This window comes from Oncorhynchus gorbuscha, linkage group LG15 (genome assembly GCF_021184085.1).
Source record: "Oncorhynchus gorbuscha isolate QuinsamMale2020 ecotype Even-year linkage group LG15, OgorEven_v1.0, whole genome shotgun sequence".
NCBI lineage: Eukaryota > Metazoa > Chordata > Actinopteri > Salmoniformes > Salmonidae > Oncorhynchus > Oncorhynchus gorbuscha.
This window is the reverse complement of record NC_060187.1, coordinates 67,290,827-67,309,774: the sequence shown is the minus strand read 5'-3', so window position 1 is coordinate 67,309,774 and position 18,948 is coordinate 67,290,827. Positions and strand designations below refer to the sequence as shown.

Genomic DNA, 18,948 nt, shown 5'->3' with positions numbered 1-18,948 from the left:
TATAATAACTACAACCTAAAACATCTTACCTGGGAATATTGAAGACTCATGTTAAAAGGAACCACCAGCTTTCATATGTTCTCATGTTCTGAGCAAGGAACTTACCTGGCACATATTGCACTTTTACTTTCTTCTCCAACACTTTGTTTTTGCATTATTTAAACCAAATTGAACATGTTTCATTATTTATTTGAGGCTAAATTGATTTTATTGATGTATTATATTAAGTTAAAATAAGTGTTCATTTATTATTGTTGTAATTGTCGGCAGCGTAGCCTAGTGGTTAGAGCGTTGGACTAGTAACCGGAAGGTTGCAAGTTCAAACCCCTGAGCTGACAAGGTACAAATCTGTCATTCTGCCCCTGAACAGGCAGTTAACCCACTGTTCCCAGGCTGTCATTGAAAATAAGAATATGTTCTTAATTGACTTGCCTGGATAAATAAAGGTAAAATAAAAATTACAAATACATTTTAAAAATTAGCTGATTAACCGGTATCGGCTGGAGACCCAAGGGTGCAAGAGTGAAACTTCACACAGTGACGCCTTCTTTCACTCTAGCACCTCTGGCCAGATTGACCACTAAGTATGGGTCCCTGAGAACAGTCACAGTCCACAGCCTTGGCCACAACTCACAACCGCAACTTTCTCAAGGATGACCACCTTAAAACCAACCAGAACTAATTGTGCTCAGCTCAGAACACTGCAGTCTGTGATAAAGAGGCTACAGATGTTAATAGGGATGAGCAAATTACTTTCTAAGTTATATACATTTAATTTAGTATTAAAATACATGTTTTCCATGTTATCCAAAGTATTAGCCCATTTATTTTCCATATGTGAGTGCGATTAAAAATAGGGGAACTCCATACTGAACTTTTAGATGCATTTGAAGTGTTCTCCAAATCTAGAATGTAAATGAGCTTTGGTTTTGGTTAAATTCCCCCCATTTATGATTTAGTAACATTGGAATGCACTGTATGAATCACCTGCACTCCAGAGGTTCATTTATAATCAAACTGATGATAACCTTAGATGCTATAGGGCCAATGACCTTAGAGTTATTTGAAAGATGAATAGTACAAGCTGATGTCATGCATTGTGGATTGACCATTGTAGGACCGTTTTAAGAGAATAAATACATTATTTAATATTTACATTTTATAATGTTAGTCAGACTGTTTTGTGATATTCATATTTGTATGTCTCTGTGGAAAGTTGGAAACAGATAAGGACACTATGACTTTGTAAATGGGGTGGTAAACGCCCACAAAGTTTGAATTAAAAAGTACAATAAATAAGTAAACTGAATAACAACGCACACGTCTCATGTTTCCACCGTCAGTTCATTATACAGGCCCAGTGTTAAATGTCGGTGTTTCTCCTCCCCATTCCTTGTCTGATGCCGGGGTGGAATCCAGTTTTTTGTGTGTGTGTGTGTGTGTGTGTGGGAGGATACGAGATTCCAGCCAGGATGGCAATGGAACGCTAACAAGAAAAGTTTCCTCTTGACTGGACAGACCAAAACGGACTCAATGGCGACCAAGGTATGATATATCACCTTGTAAGAGTTGTTTTCTTACCATTAATAATCTTTAAGTCAATACTTATATGTTTCTTATTTTGATATTTAGAATTTGTGATTCAAACGCACAGGAGACTGTAATCAAGTTTATTAGCTAGGGCGCCGGCTCTCACATATAGGACTTTCGTGCAAACTGACATCAGCGCATGATGTACGATAAAGCGCTAACATGTTAGAGCGTAACAAATCGAAACCAATTTAGCTATTTTACCAGAGTATATCATTAGCCGACATTCTGCTCACTGGTCTTGTGGATTTCTTTTTGACACGGAATTCGCAATCTGGGTGCCAGTTATTTTGTAGCAGTTGAGTGCCCTGTGCCTCGACATTCGGCGCAGAGTAACAGAAAGCACGGGGAATCAATCAGGTTCACGCACCCCTTTCTATGGAAACGCTGGGATGGGTACGCTTTTTTGTTGAGGAACGTCTAATTTTGCGTGGCTATTTGAATGATATCTGAATTTATTGCATTGAAAATTGGTTTCTAGCCACCATTGATAGTAAATGTTGACGCCACACACATATATATATATATATATATGCCATTTAGCAGACGCTTTTATCCAAAGCGACTTACAGTCATGTGTGCATACATTCTACGTATAATAGGTGCAGTACAGTGGGATTTAATGAGCCCAAAGTTCAGCTATGGATATGCAATGTATTACAAAAGGCTACCCGAGATTAATAGGAATAACGTTCTACAGCTTTGGCCAACACCCAGAAGGTAAATCTGTGAGAGCTGCCAGTGCAGACTGACAGGGTGTGCTACAAAGCTTGAGTGGGGTTGTTAAATGAATGAATCAGTCAGTCAACCATTAGTTTAATACAATTCTGCTGAAATATACACTATGGGCACAAAACATTAGGAGAACACCCTTTTGCCCTCAGAACAGCCTCAATTCATCTGGGCATGGGCTCTTCACGGTGTAGAAAGCGTTCCACATTGATGCTGGCCCATATTGACTCCAATATTGACTCCAATTCTTCACAGGGTTGAGTCAAATTGGCTAGATGTCCTTTTGGGTGGTGGACCATTCTTGATGCAGACGGGAACTGTTGTGTGTGAAAAACCCAGCAGCATTGTAGTTCTTGACACACTCAAATCGGTATGCCTGGCACCTACTACATACACTTAAATATTTTGAATTGCCCACTCACCCTCTAAATGGCACACACACAAAATCCATGTCTCAATTGTCCCACGGCTTTAAAATCCTTCTTTAACCTGTCTCCCCCCCTTCACATACACTAATTAAAGTAGATTTAACCTCTGTGGGACAGTTGAGCTAATGTGCTCTAATGTGATTAGCATAAGGTTGTAAGTAACAAGAACATTTCCCAGGGCATAGACATATCTGATATGGGTAGAACGCTTAAATTCTTGTTAATCTAACTACACTGTCCAATTTACAGTAGCTATTACAGTGAAATAATACCATGCTATTGTTTGAGGAGAGTGCACAGTTGTGAACTTGAATGTATTAATAAACCAATTAGGCACATTTGGGCAGACTTGATGCAACATTTTAACAGGAATGCAATGGTTCATTGGATCAGTCTAAAACTTTGTATATACACTGCTGCAATCTAGTGGTCAAAATCTAAATTATGCCTAAACTGGAATAATACATTGTGGCTTTTCTCTTGCATTTCAAAGATGATGGGAAAAAACTGCATGTTTTTTTCTTTGTATTATCTTTGACCAGATCTAATGTGTTATATTCTCCTACGTTAATTTCACATTTCCAAAAACGTAAAAGTGTTTCCTTTCAAATGGTATCAAGAATATGCATATCTTTGCTTCAGGTCCTGAGCTACAGGCAGTTAGATTTGGGTATGTCATTTTTGGCGAAAATTGAAAAAAAGAGTCTGATCCTTAAGAGGTTTTAACAGGTGACATCAATAAGGGACCATAGCTTTCACCTGGTCAGTCTCATGGAAAGAGCACATGGAAAGAGTTCCTAATGTTTTGTACACTCAGTGTATATGTAAACAAATTAAATACTTCAGAATCCTATACAATCAACCCTCAATTGAGTTTTGGAATTGTACCAATTCTTTTTGAATCTGAGATCCTGCCATTAATGTTTTTCCCATGATGATGCAGATATTGTGGCAGCTAAATCAACATTTGCTGAAATATCAAATAAATTAGGAAATGTCAGTAATAGCAGTTTAACTAATTACAACTGAGGAACTCTATTCAAATGCTTCAAAAGTACAGGTCATTTTATCATAATCAAGCGACACGCCCTAAACTATGTTCATGACTAGCCCTGAGGCTTAACACATCTTGGTATTGTTCTTGGGTAAACATTATCCTAACAGTAGTGTGTGTGACACATATATGTTTTACTACCAGGTATGCACTGTGCAGGATACTGATCATAATGTGATTGCAAATGAGTAACTTACACTCATGATTAGGTTGTGTTATGCATAGTACAATTTATCTGTCATACACTATTAAAGTGTATACTTCCTTCAAATCTGCTCTTAATCTTTGTGTTATTCTCTCTCACACACCACAAGTACTCAGATCTGGAGTTGGCATTGAACACCCTGGTAAGTCAGTTCCATGATGCTGCAGCCAACAATGCCCCCACACTAACCACAGAGGAGTTCCAGACCCTAGTCTCCACACAGCTACCTACCCTTGACAAGGTAATATGAACCCACACAGTAAAGTATGACTCTGTTCCAATATGTTCCTTCCTTCCTTGTGGTAATCACTGATCTGACATGACTGAATTCAGGAAATCTGTGTAGTTTAACCCCGTCTTAAACCTATCCAGCCATGTCATATAAATGTTTATCCCAAGGAAAGGATGAAGGAAGAATGCATTTGAACTATTGGGCCAGGGAGAGGTCCCTCATTTTGATTGATAAATTCTTCCCTTCTATGGCAACCCCTGAACAAATAGAAGTGCAATCCCAAAATGATCCCTAAACAGTCTAATCTCTACCATCAAGCTGTGTGTTGCCTCCCCCTTGTGGATCTGAGAGGATTGGAATTAGGTTGTGGCTCCACCTAGTTCAACTGGATACATTGCGTAATTACATGCTTACATCTATCCAGCCATTGCTGATTCATGGAGGGTGGATTGATGGGGTGTTTGGATGGCTCTATTTAAATATGGACCGTAAATTATGTTATATTTTTCAACCCTTAAAAAAAAAAAAAACACATGACAACATCACACAAACATCAACTACATCACACCTGCCCAGACTCACATGCTCATGCCACCATCTCCAGCGCCCACACTCTCTGCCACATGGCCTCAAACTTTACACACTTTCAACATTGTGTTACCGATGAAGGATTGGTTGATTTCCAGTTTTTAAGTGTATATTTTTTCAAGATGATTGACGAGAAAAGTATCGTCCAACCCATTGGCTATCCCACTGCACCCTCATATAAAAAATGTAATATACCAAGTCTTGAAATATGCTGCCAGACAGATTAAAAGTACATTTACATTGTAATACTTCTGACAGACAACTTTGTAACCCCGCCCATAACTTTTGGACTTTATAACTTTATACCCTTTCTAATAGACCTCAGGAGATGAACAAGGCTTGAGCCAGCTGCTGCAGCAGATTGGGGTGAAGGATGGAAGGGGGGTCTCCTTTGAGAACTTTTGGAGCTTAGTCCAGACACTGGCCACCATTCAATACGGACAGAGGAGCCAGGAGAAGACAATCAAGTGTAATTGCGTTCTACAGTGAGGAGCTGGTCAAACATTATCTTGGGAAACCTACCACTTAAGGGAACAGTTTACTCCACCCAAAAAATCACACTTTAACCTGGGCCCCTCCACCCACCCCATCCTAGTATTCTAACTCCCTAACTCCTCCTCCCTGGCTGTTCACACCTGGTTGTTATGTGTCTGCCACAGATAGGGTTAATAAAGTTGTAGGCCTATTGGATGGTTAAATGAAAGGTTTACATTAGTCTTCTATTTCATCTGCAATTACCCAACATTATTATTTCAACTTCATTGTTATTTCAGTTCTTATGGATAATAGCATGCTATTTATGTTTTCATTATTTACATTTTTGTCACTCATTAAAACCAACATGTCAAATGCAAAAATGACTAGAAATGAAACATAGTATGTGTGTTATGTTCATGATAATTGTATAACTTGTTGAATAAAACTTTACATTTTGTTACCTGTTTTGTGTTATTCATGCTTTTTCTCTATCATAAGTATAGGCTAGGCCAATATCATGGAAGCTACCAACTCTAGAATACACAACACGATACAGTCTACTCCTTTATGTAGGTCTGACTCCACCCACTGACTCTGGATCTGATAATATGTCATTCCTAGAGCTAATGTCAGAATTAGAGGTAGAGTAATCTGATCAGTGGTTATGCGGCAACGTCTCGCTCAAAGTAACCGAACCAGAGAGTTTCTAAACCCAGAGGTGCAACATTGCGAGACTTCCGGGAAGGCTTGCTAAAACAGACCAGGCCAAGCAGACCAGGCCTGGGCTTTGGGTTTGAGAAGGCGGTCGCCTGCAGTCTGCTGCAACTTTGAACAAGTCCAATGAGAAGTAAAAACATTCTTCCTTAGTTGTTCATTTCCACTAAAGGCACACCTAAATTGAAGCCAATGTCTTAAGTTGTTGAACAATGTCTAACTCCAACCTCGTGAAGGGGACAAACTGTCACATTTTCGTCAAAAACGAATTTATGTGGAAGCAGTGCCTTTGACGGCCTGCACATGCGCAGTTCGGCGCAAGACCAATGTTTACGTGATTCTGCGCATGAGTTTAGCTAACCAACGTCGCCATGGACCTCGCCTAATGCAACCGTCGTGATCGGGAGAAGCAGTTTATGCCTAGCTGGACTATCTTTGACCAAACTTCTTCCGTTACTATGTTTTTTTAGTCTGAAAGAATATCCGGAGTAGCCTGCCCTGGTTTAGAACCTGCGCAAGGTAAATACAAAAACAGTTTAACGGTTTTTATTCTCATTTGCGTGCGAACAATCATCAATAGAGGTAAGTCTCGCCTTAAATATACATACATTATGATTATGAATAGTAATGCATGTCTCGTTTTTCTCTCATTAAAAGCTATTTTATCCCGAATGACTCTTCCACACAGATGAACCATGGCGGGCAAAGCGGCGGTGACTTTCCGTTTGGGCCGAATGTAGTAAAAGAATCGGGAACATATGGAAATTGTGTCCTCTGTGGGTTAACTTTAAACCACGAGCGATATCCCCAACTTCTTCCCTGTTTGCACTCTATATGTCAAGCATGCCTGCCCCCAGACAATCCAGGGTTGCAGAAAGGTATGAAGCACTTTTGTTGAACACATCGGTTTGGTGAATTTACTGTATCGAGCCCTTGGAATAAGGACTGTTCTGACATTTTGGTCAAGAATGAGTTATTCACATAGCTAGTTAGAGTTGTTCTTGACTTTAGTCGGTGTCCTTCACAGCTCTTTAGATGGTCTTCACATGTGAGACCTCAGGTTATTGGAAAAAGTCCATTTACGACGGAAAAAAATAAATATATAGGAAGTTTTATTTGCACAAACAGCTTTGCTTTGAACTTGGTTTTATAAGTTTATATTTGCAATTCAATCACACAATGCTGGGTTTCCAACAAAAAATGATGTAAAGTAAAGTGATGTCGTGAAAGAGGAAGACATAACAAAACGGTTCTGAGATCTGGGACTCTCCATATTTAAAACTATACATTTTGATAAGACCAATAGTTCCATGTCCTTGATTATTCATATAATGGGTTCTGACGCTCCTTTGCAATTATTTTGATTTGTTTCACCACTTTTGTAGAATAATGACTGGCCACAACTTCTACTCTTTATGGCAATAATAAGTAAATGCAGGTACCTTGGATGATCCCTTAAATCAAATCAAATCAAATCAAATTTATTTATATAGCCCTTCGTACATCAGCTGATATCTCAAAGTGCTGTACAGAAACCCAGCCTAAAACCCCAAACAGCAAACAATGCAGGTGTAAAAGCACGGTGGCTAGGAAAAACTCTCTAGATCCCCATTGGTGAGGCATCCCTGTTTTTATCTTGTTCTATATAGATATTGAAAGAATATTTCACTGAAAATACACACTTACCAGATTGCATGGATAACTAGTAAGTAGTTTGCTTGCACTGGGCATCAAAGACCACTACAATATACCAGTTTACTCATCCAGAGCTAAGCTTTAGCCATGTTGCTAATTATCCATGGTGTATTTGTCATTTTAGTGACAAATACATGGTGAACATGAATGAATGTATTTATGTGGTTTGAAGGATGGAGGAGATTCTCTTTATTTAACAATTACATGGCTTTTCTTTTTAAATTAAATTAATATTATAATTCAGTGCCAGATAGAACCGTTTTACTCAACCCACATCCAACATATGAGAATGCTCAATATCTCATAACTAGACTTTTGGCAGATAGAACCTTATAATTCCAAGGTCACAGTATCATTATCTGGGGGGGAGGCCAAAGACTATTCAGAGAAACCCACAAGACAATCACACAGTGTTTTAGACAGGAAACATTGAGAATGGAAATGTTACAACATTGCAACAATAGTCTATTTCTCTCTCTCTCCAGATCTCTCTATCTCTCCAGCATGTCCGTCCTGTGACCTGCCATTTAATATTCTGGAAGTCAAAGATAATCTCTTTATTAAGAACTCTTCCAACAAACTCTGGACTGGTAATGTCCAGGTGAGACACTTTGGGGGTTAATATGAATAACTCAATAATATTAACTCAGTCAATGATAGTGCTGTTCCCATAGCCTGTGAATGCCTTTACAAATTCTGTGTATTCCATCATCACGTCTGTGACTGCAGTGTACCTGTTGTGAGGGGTTCGTGGCGAGTGGCTGGTGTGTGGAGTGTGGAGAGGCGCTGTGTTCGGAGTGTGTATCTGCACACAGGAGAGTGAAGGTGACGAAGGACCACACTATCCGGCTCCAACCCCCAACAGGTCTGTCCTAGAAAATCATCGTCCAGAATTATATACCCCCAATACCATGCTATTGAGCATTATGGCTATTTTCTTCAGAGACTTCTACTCATGTAGAATTTGATTAAATTATCCACATACATATCGTATCTGCTCAAAGAGTTTTACAAGCATCAGACCATCTTATGCAAACACCTTGTAATATTCAAGTTATATTTTATTATCTGGTCACTACACGCACACACACGCACACAAAAGACCTGGGCCTCCCAAACATTGACTTAGAGGTCTGACTGAGCCAGACACAATCATCAAACACTTGTTGATAATACCAGGACACTGAAATAGCATGTTTATATACTAGAATGTATCATATTTTTGTATTCCCCTGCAGGAGTCTCTGCCCCCACAGTGTTTTGTCCCACACACAAACATGAGCCAATCAAGCTTTTCTGTTTGACCTGCGATCAGCTGACCTGTCGAGACTGCCAACTAATGGATCACAGGAACCACAGGTAAGTTTCCTGGCATATTGTAAATACAGTCACAGTATCATGGAATGTGAGGTTGGGCCTAGTTCAAATACTGTAGAAGAAGCATCCTTACCGACCTTGAAGTAATCGCTAAAACACAATTCGATAGGTAAAAAATAAGTCACGTGATTACTTCGAGAGGAGGACAAGATGGATTCTATAAGCATTTCAACAGGGCTGAAGTCTCTTCTCCTGTTCTCCTGAGTCTCCCCTTCCATTCCCATGCAGTTTCCAGTTCCTCCATGAGGCGATGGTCAGCCAGAAAGAGCAGCTTCAGTCCCTGGTGCAGAGAGTGAGGCAGCAGAGAGTTGCAGTGAAGCAGAGCCTCCTGGACATGGATGGCAGGTAATAACTGGTCAATTACACAGGAATGAAATTACAATATTGGTAGCCATGCTGGTTAAGTGTGCCTTGATTTCATGAATTCAAGTGTGCCTTGAATGATTTGCTTATTTGAGCTGTTCTTCACATAATTTGGACTTGATCGCCCTATTTGGTAAAAGACCTTCTGTATACCGCCCCTACCGTGTCACAACATAACTGATTGGCTCAAACGTATTAATAAGGAAATACATTCTTTATTAACAAGGCACACCTTTTAATTGAAATGCATTCCGGGTGACTACCTCTTGAAGCTGGTTCAGAGAATGTTAAGAGTGTGCAAAGCTGTTGTCGTGTCTTTACTATGATTATATTATATGACATGCTATTTTATCAAATCGATTACCTAATGTTTAATTGCTTACGTGATTGAATTAAACCATGCAACAATTAAAAGACAACTAACTAATCAAGTCACAGAAATACATGAAAACAAACAGTAGATATTATACATTGGGTTGTTAACAATGATACAAAGAAAAGCCCCCTAGAGGGCAAAGCCGATATGACGGCTTGGTCGACAAAAGAAAGGGGTGTGCAGTTCAAGAGCAGGAAACTCATAGAGGATTACTACACTGTCGTGGAAATTTCCTCTATTTACCAAATCATGGGAGCAAACCACACACACACGTCAGAGTTAGTTATAAAAGTCCATCTTTACTTATATGAGCTCTATCACAATCCTGTGACTCTCAGATAAAATTCGGTGTCTCTCAGTGAATTCTCTGAGAGCCCCCTTACAATGCAACTGAGTTCCTTTAATAGCAAAGACACACATAGTCAGACAGCATAGACATAATTCATCGTTCAGCTTTGTCTCCTTTCCCAAACCCCAGAACCATAAACCAAATCCTCCACATCAACAGGCATATATCAAATTGTCATTTAGATACAACCCACTCAAAATACAACCTCCTGGACAAACTCACGGAGAGGTGAATGAGGCTATAGGTTAAGACGGAAACAACATTAGAGGGAGCATAGAATGATTCCAGACACTGCAAACCCTCCTTTCCCCACTGGGAAAGGTAGGGAGTAAAAGATATGTTTACACATGATGACACTTTGACCTCTCCCCTCTCTGTGGCCCATGCAACTTAGCCCTCACATAGAACAGATAACTGCCAATGGCCACCACTATAGTACAACAAAATATATTCTTATGAGAAATAACTCATAAGCATATCATGAAAATAACACATCTTATCTATGTTACTCAACTAATTCTGATAATTCCACAACAACACTCATAGAAATTGCTAATACTTTACATGAACGACCGCTCATTCCAAAATAAATTGCAATTCATATTTACGCCCGTATGTCGTTGTTGTCTTCTCTGTTGGAATCCTCGATCATCCTGTAAGGTTCATCAGAGTCTCTGGGTTAACTTTAATTGAGGTCACAGTCTTTCGTGGTTGTAGGTGGTTAGAATGGATACTTCAGAGTACCATTCAGAAATGTTCTTATAGAATAGATGCTTCGGGGGGGGGTGTATTCTCGTCCCAGGTTTACGTCATTTCTAGCTGCATACTAGTAATTTGTGTCCAGCCATGTAGCCAATGCTCCACGTGGTATAGTCTTGTCCTTTGATAGAGTTGTAAGTTTAGACTACTTCACACACCAGCGTCACCCGGCATGTTTTTGTCTTAGAAATTCAACCATTTGCAACCTTGGCTTACACCAGGGTTTGCGTGGTCTGGTGTGAATTTCATCAGGAATGGGTTTTATGCGTTTCAGTAGAAAAGGGCGGTCCATGACCCTGACGTAATGTCTATGCTCACGTGGGCGTGGCCACTGACTAGTTAATCTCTATATGAAAATCCATACTCTCATTTAGAAGGTTAACATTACATTTAATCTTTTCACTAATAGTTTCATGTTTAATCACATACGTTTCACAATATTTAGATGTAAACCTGACAGCTAGGAAATGTACACTTTAACCTCTTGGTCCTACCTGGCACGCAGGCGTCCCATCTAAAGCTCTGGAAATGCAAATGCGCTACGCTAAATGCTAATAGTATTAGTTAAAACTCAAACGTTCATTAAAATACACATGCAGGGTATTGAATTAAAGCTACACTCGTTGTGAATCCAGGCAACAAGTCAGATTTTTAAAATGCTTTTCGGCGAAAGCATGAGAAGCTATTATCTGATAGCATGTAACACCCCAAAAGACCCGCAGGGGACGTAAACCAAATAATTAGCATAGTCGTCGCTACACAAACCGCACAAATAAAATATAAAACATTCATTACCTTTGACCATCTTCTTTGTTGGCACTCCTAGATGTCCCATAATGACTATTGGTTTTTTGATTAAATCGGTCCATATATAGCCTAGATATTGATCTATGAAAACTGTGTGATAAACGGAAAAAAATAGCGTTTCATAACGTAACGTAATTTTTTTTAATTCAAAAAAGTTGACGATAAACTTTCACAAAACACTTCGAAATACTTTTGTAATGCAACTTTAGGTATTAGTACACGTTAATAAGCGATACAATTAATCAGGAGGCGATGTCAATTCTATAGGTGTCTGTTTCTAAAAAATGTCTTGGAGAGAGCTCGACCAAAACATCCGGTCGGAGACCGGAGGGAATCAATTCCCTTGATTCGGTTAGACCAAGAATCAATTGCGAATCAAATGACAAGACTCTAGACAACGTGTGGAAGCTGTAGGCACTGCAACCTCTGCCTCATTTAATTCGATTCACTTTGAACAATTCCTTGAAGTCGCAGATGGATATTTATTTCCATTTTCAGTGATCAGATATTCCTGCACTTTTCGATGAAACGCACGTTCTGTTATAGTCACAGCCGTGATTTAACCAGTTTTATAAACGTCTGAGTGTTTTCTATCCACACATACTAATCATATGCATATACTATATTCCTGGCCTGAGTAGCAGGGCGCTGAAATGTTGCGCGATTTTTAACAGAATGTTCGAAAAGGTAGAGGGTCGACTTAACAGGTTAAGAGATATATTTGCTGTCCTTCATGAGATCACCAAATGAAACACACTCGTCATAACTGTCCCTTAAGTGTCCACGGACCCTTCCCACATTCTCAAAAGTAGAGATATTGTTTAATTCTCCCATTTTTGGGATTTAGGAGTTTGGCTAAGTGAAGTCCTTTGTTCTCTCTCTGTGCTCTCCCTCTCTTTCTGCATGACCAGAGGGAGAGCGTCTCGGCCAGGAATTTATGATCTGAGATAACAAATCCTGGGTTTAGGAGAGAGAGTGAGGGTGGGGGCACGTTCTACACCCAGAAAGGGCCACGTCATGACACTGTTCTCAAGGCAAAGGGTGGCTACTTTGAAAAATATCAAATATCAAATATATTTTGATTTGTTTAATACTTTCTTTGGTTACTACGTGATTCCATGTGTTATTTCATAGTTTTGATTTCTTCACTATTATTCTACAATATATAAAATAGTACAAATAAAGAAACCTTTGAATGGGTATGTGTGTCCAAACTTTTGACTGGTACTCCATATATCAAAGGGATGCAAAAGCCATTCATTTCATGGAAAGACCCACATGTTCTCTCCCACTCGCAGATTGCTAGACATAACACAACTCAAGTCAAAGCTGAGAGAGAGCCTGAAGAGAATGCTTCTTGCCACTGTTCAACTCTTGAAATCGAGAGCCACGTCGCTCTACAGCAACATAGAGGTATTTCAGCTATCCAAGACTAACACAATGCATGAAAGCTAAAGAAGGTGTGTGTGTGCATACGTGTATGTGATTTTACTCAGTTTGAGTCGATAAAATGCTTGCTCATGTCTACCTAGACAATGTGTAATGCCGAGGTGGCAGGGATCGAGACGAGACGGAGTGCGCTAAACAGACTGGGGCAGAGGCAGGAGTATGTTGCTGACTTTGCTGAGAAAGCCCTGGATGTGGAGGACTTCTTTGCCCTGCTCTCCTGCAAAGGGCAGGTAGGAACCCACTTGTTCTGCCTGTACAAAGCTGCTCACACATTTCTTTGTTTTTCTTTTGGCTTATATGAGAGTGCTTTCTCCCCCAACTCCCCCAAAGACACTTCATTCTGAATTGAGTTGCCAATTTCTCTTTGAATTGAACTTGGATTGGCCATCCCCCACATGAAGCAGAATTTGAATGAAAGGAAGTAGAATTTGAATTCTATAAAATTCAGTGAAATTCAAATGGCTTATTTTACCAACCAATCACCATAGAAATTTTTATTTTGACATAATGTATGGTTACCAATATCACGTAGCATATGGTTGAACATTTTCATTTTTAAAACTCATTCCTAAAACCATTTAAAATTATTACTGTGGTCTGGAAATATTCGAAAATCATGTTGTGGGTTTTCTATAATAATTAATTCCCTTAATGTTTTTAAATATCAGAATACATTTCCCAGAATGCATTAGGTCAAACACTGCAGTATGGAAGGGAATAATCTAACATGTCATGACAAATATTTGAAATGGTATGTGTGTATTATTTGCATCAATAAGTGGCATATCCTTCTTGATAAAATATTTGTCAAATGAATGATACTTTCATGTTTTATGTCTTAGTTCAATTGGTTTGAATTAAATGTTACTTCCTTCAATTAAAATTAAATTCAAATGTTGCTTTCTGTGTGGTGTGGCAAATTCAATTGTATTTTTCGAAATTGAATTAGATTCAGAAATTCGAAATTGACCCCAATTTTGCATCACAAACATTACCACATCAACACACATGCATAACCCTATGGACACATGCTCCTCTCACTCCACAGATTGGGTCCCAGTTACAGCATCTCTTGACTCAGAGTACTGAGCCCCCCGGGACCATGCTTAAGTTGCAGCTGGTGATTACTGATGACTTCAAGAAACAAATAGCTTCCTTTGGTAAATCAAGATACTCAATCTCATATTCATGTAGGCTTTGCTGGCTTGGATTTTAACAAAATCCTTAGATTAAATCAGGAAAAAAATGCTTTAGCATTGATTACCACATAACGATGTGGTAGTCCAGTATTGCCCATTTCAGTGTTGTTAAAATAACATGCCAAAATAGACCCAAGGAATTTTTTTCAATGGGAATGGGGCCACAGGACGCAAGCTTGAGACTGTTTGGTCGTGACCATCGCATTTATATCATCGCTCCTACAATAGTATTATTTTTCTTCCTTTTTTTCCAGGTAAACTTTTGGGTGATATTGTTCCCTTTGCCCAATCACATGTTAGTCAAGACAACCCCCCTGGAAAACCAAGAAAGACCCAATGCTCCCTCTGGCCAGACCTCTTCCAGTGCTCCTAACATGTCCATCCATTCTGTTCCCCCTCCACATAACCCTGTCTTCCAGCCCCCACACCCCTCTTACACTGCCCCATCCAACCCCCACAGTCAGCCCTCAACTTCCCAGCCCTCCACCTCCCGTGCGCCTCCTCCTTATCGCTCCCTGCCTGTCCACACCCCTTCAAACCTTCCATTGAGCCATCCTGTGACGCCCCAGCCCTGCCCATCTACACTAGCACCATCTCACCCCTCCCTGAATATACATAATTCACCATTCTGTCTTCCATCGAACCCTGCCCAGCCATCACTTGTCCCTGCACTTCATGTCCAATCAGCGTTGGTCCCCACAACACATGCCCAGCTATCCCCTGTTCAGCCTCCAACTTCTCCATCTCTCCAACCACTGATCGAAGCCACACCGAGACTTTATGGTATGTTCAAGGCAACTCCTCCACCTGGACCTGGACGATCTCGGAGAGGTAAGGATGGAAAGTCCTGGACATTCCACTCATACTCACCTGTAGAGATCTGCCTCCCACCTTCTGGCTCCTCCTCTCCTGCAGCCGTAGCTCAGCATCAGAATAGGAACTTTCCAGAATCGCAGCTACTGTGGATCCTCCATCAGCCTCCCTCTGTAAACCCCATCCCTGTTCTCCCGGTTAAAGCACTAGCAGACTCCCCCTGTGATAGAAGCCTGCCTCCTACTGGTCTGGCAGACCCTGACCTAAACTCTCAGGCCAGGGAGAACGAGCCTACTTCTACTGTCACTGAATTGGAGACTGACACAGAGGCAGACAGTGCTATCGAGTTGGAGGTCCCGTCAGCCTGGGGTGATAGAAAGGCAGCTGCCTGCTCAGACAGTACTTCTTCAGATCTGCCTTTCACAGGGACTTTGTCTACTGAGAGGACCTCTAATCATCTCTCTCACAGTGTCTTAACCCACACCCACCACCCCAAAGAAGAAACTGACATGGACCCTAACAGTAAACCCTGTTCTGTGGGTAGGACCCGTACCTCCCCCCACAACAATAAAAAGATGGCTTATGACCAACAACATGAGGACGCTAAGGCTATCAGGTCACTTCATCGGCATGTGAATAACTGGAGAACTGAGCTGCCAACACGCATTAGAGTGCTACTGGAGGGCCCCTCTCCAAGCCCCAACAGGACAGGTTCGGTGGAGGGCCCCTCTCTAAACCCCACCAGGACAGGTTCGGTGGAGGGCCCCTCTCCAAACCCCACCAGGACAGGTTCGGTGGAGGGCCCCTCTCCAAACCCCACCAGGACAGGTTTGGTGGTGGCCACTGAAATGCCAACCAGGCAACCCAATAACACCGAGCCACCGAGCTTGACCAATGGCATCAATGTTAACAACTCAAGGTACTGGCAACCAAGGGTCTTGATGTTTCAGCTACCCATCTCCACCCCCACTCCTGGAGGCGCTCTTCCTCAGTTCCTGCTCGTCCAAGGGGCCAGCAAAGATGAGATTATTCTGCAAGAGATTGCAGAAGACCACCAGGTAAGCACGTAGCTGCACTACATGTTTTGTTTCTGATTTAAAGTGTCGGTTAAGTTTAGTGATAAAGCACTTTACATTGTCCTTTTTATCTTAGTAAGATAGTGATGATGATCTATCCCCTCCGCTGTTGTTGCAGTCCCATGGCGATGACATCACACCACCAGAGTCAGACAACCTCCTCTGGACTAAGGCCCTGTCTTCCCCAGAGAGTCCCCCACTGCTCCAGTATGTGACCTGTGCGGCCTGCCACACTGTTGGCGGTTCTCTATTCTGTGTGGAGTGTGGGAGGGGCTACCACCAAGATTGTCATATCCCACCCATTGGTCCTTCCTTCTGGTAATCTCCCTAAAGAATTACAGTACTAGTTTCTGTGTAAAGTTCCAGTTTGGTGGAGTTGATATTGAGGGGAATACTCTAGTCTGAGTTCCTTGTGTTAAAGCTGTGTGCTGTCTGTTTCCCCCTCTGGTAGGGAGGAGTGGAAGTGTTCACTTTGTCAGGACCTGGCTGACACCACAGACCCCTACAGTGATGACAGGCACAGGACTATGTGCCTCAGCCTAGCAGACCAGAGGGTACGATTCACCCCGTTGTAGATTTGAATTTGGATCCTCCTGCTGAGTTGGATAACATTTTCAAATTGAACCTTTGGACCTGTAACTTCAATGCTGGCATTAACCAGATGTTATTTTCTTTGCTAACAGAAATGTGAGCATCTCCTACTCTTTCTAAGGTGTGAGAATGACAGAAACATCCTTTGCAGCACGGCTGAGGTGTGTATGAAAATATATTAAAAACAAGTTGTTTTATTTTTATGATTAGCCTGTCCTGACCAAAATGGTATATTGTAACTCACTGGCATTAGTGATATTTGTAAATAATCTTATATTTTGGTATTATTTAGCACATTTCAAATGAGAGCTCTCATACTTTTATCTCTTCAGCCCCCCTCAGATTCAATATGTCTTGACTCCATACATGGAAGGCTGCTACAACATCGATCACCCCCTTACCGTACCCCCTCCGAATTTGTCTCTGATGTCTGGGTCCTTTTCGACACCATGTTGATGAACTCAAAGGTTGTCACATATTTTAAAATGTAATTTATATAGTAGAAATGTCATTACCGAAAGCATTTTCTAAACTTAACTGAGAATTTACAGACAAAAATACCAGACAAATGACATTGAATGTGCATTTGATATTTTCTCAAAAGGACCAGGAGTTGGTTGTCACGCTACGGGGCAGCTTTCAGAGGAAGTTAGGGGAAGTGTTTGGGACAGCTCTCCACCCCTCCCTCCTCAGGCACCCCAATAGCAGCTGGACTGAGACTGGGGAACCTGAGGAACCAACAGCTGCAGAGTCTCTGAAGAGGATGAGGGAGTTGCTGAATATGACCAATATGACCAAAGTGCCAAAAGCTAAGAAACATCACTCCCAGGTCAGAGTTGAAACAGATGAAAATGAAACTAATGTGAAAAAAATTAAAAAAGATGCAGACTGAATAATGGCCATTGAAGTGGAGTTTCAGAAATGCTATGTTTGTCAATTATATACAACTGACATTGTACTTTGTTTCATTAAATTAAAATCAAATCAAATCAAATTTTATTTGCCACATACACATGGTTAGCAGATGTTAATGCGAGTGTAGCGAAATGCTTGTGCTTCTAGTTCCGACAATGCAGTGATAACCAACAAGTAATCTAACTAACAATTCCAAAACTACTGTCTTATACACAGTGTAAGGGGATAAGGAACATGTACATAAGGATATATGAATGAGTGATGGTACAGAGCAGCATACAGTAGATGGTATCGAGTACAGTATATACATATGAGATGAGTGTGTAGACAAAGTAAACAAAGTGGCATAGTTAAAGTGGCTAGTGATACATGTGTTACATAAGGATGCAGTCGATGATGTAGAGTACAGTATATACATATGCATATGAGATGAATAATGTAGGGTAAGTAACATTATATAAGGTAGCATTGTTTAAAGTGGCTAGTGATATATTTACATCATTTCCCATCAATTCCCATTATTAAAATGGCTGGAGTTGGGTCAGTGTCAATGACAGTGTGTTGGCAGCAGCCACTCAATGTTAGTGGTGGCTGTTTAACAGTCTGATGGCCTTGAGATAGAAGCTGTTTTTCAGTCTCTCGGTCCCAGCTTTGATGCACCTGTACTGACCTCGCCTTCTGGATGATAGCGGGGTGAACAGGCAGTGGTTCGGGTGGTTGATGTCCTTGATGATCTTTATGGCCTTCCTGTAACAACGGGTGGTGTAGGTGTCCTGGAGGGCAGGTAGTTTGCCCCCGGTGATGCGTTATTCAGTCCTCACTACCCTCTGGAGAGCCTTACGGTTGAGGGCGGAGCAGTTGCCGTACCAGGCGGTGATACAGCCCGCCAGGATGCTCTCGATTGTGCATCTGTAGAAGTTTGTGAGTGCTTTTGGTGACAAGCCAAATTTCTTCAGCCTCCTGAGGTTGAATAGGCGCTGCTGCGCCTTCTTCACGACGCTGTCAGTGTGAGTGGACCAATTCAGTTTGTCTGTGATGAACAAAAGGGATTGTGTGTGTGACTTTGTTTTTGCACATTTGTACCAACTATGCAATACGGTAGCCTTTTGTAATGTGCGCTAGTATATCAAATATTCTATGTATGCCTGTGTTTCGAACG

General features: G+C 41.0%; 3 protein-coding genes across 4 annotated transcripts; all 3 read left to right on the top strand.

The window, feature by feature from the left end:
• The first annotated feature begins 1,391 nt into the window (after nucleotides 1-1,391).
• LOC123996749 lies at nucleotides 1,392-5,766 on the top strand. Its single transcript, XM_046300411.1, has 3 exons — nucleotides 1,392-1,545; nucleotides 4,119-4,250; nucleotides 5,148-5,766. Exons 1-3 carry the CDS (start codon nucleotides 1,534-1,536, stop codon nucleotides 5,316-5,318), a joined length of 315 nt encoding a protein of 104 aa, XP_046156367.1. The 5' UTR covers nucleotides 1,392-1,533; the 3' UTR covers nucleotides 5,319-5,766.
• A 378-nt stretch (nucleotides 5,767-6,144) lies between these two features.
• LOC123997837 (transcription intermediary factor 1-beta-like) lies at nucleotides 6,145-14,792 on the top strand. Of its 2 annotated transcripts, none has more exons than XM_046302432.1 (10): nucleotides 6,145-6,539; nucleotides 6,709-6,898; nucleotides 8,201-8,316; nucleotides 8,445-8,580; nucleotides 8,954-9,074; nucleotides 9,321-9,437; nucleotides 13,045-13,159; nucleotides 13,279-13,425; nucleotides 14,244-14,355; nucleotides 14,649-14,792. In XM_046302432.1, exons 2-10 carry the CDS (start codon nucleotides 6,709-6,711, stop codon nucleotides 14,765-14,767), a joined length of 1,173 nt encoding a protein of 390 aa, XP_046158388.1. In that variant the 5' UTR covers nucleotides 6,145-6,539; the 3' UTR covers nucleotides 14,768-14,792. The 2 variants fall into 2 exon arrangements, with proteins under 2 accessions (XP_046158388.1, XP_046158386.1); XM_046302430.1 differs by having other exon boundaries at nucleotides 6,163-6,602.
• On the top strand, nucleotides 14,765-17,770 carry LOC123997836 (mucin-5AC-like). The gene is made up of 6 exons (XM_046302429.1): nucleotides 14,765-16,265; nucleotides 16,402-16,601; nucleotides 16,735-16,837; nucleotides 16,967-17,035; nucleotides 17,207-17,341; nucleotides 17,479-17,770. The coding sequence occupies exons 1-6, from the start codon at nucleotides 14,769-14,771 to the stop codon at nucleotides 17,764-17,766; spliced, it is 2,292 nt and encodes a 763-aa protein (XP_046158385.1). The 5' UTR covers nucleotides 14,765-14,768; the 3' UTR covers nucleotides 17,767-17,770.
• The last annotated feature ends 1,178 nt before the right edge of the window (nucleotides 17,771-18,948 follow it).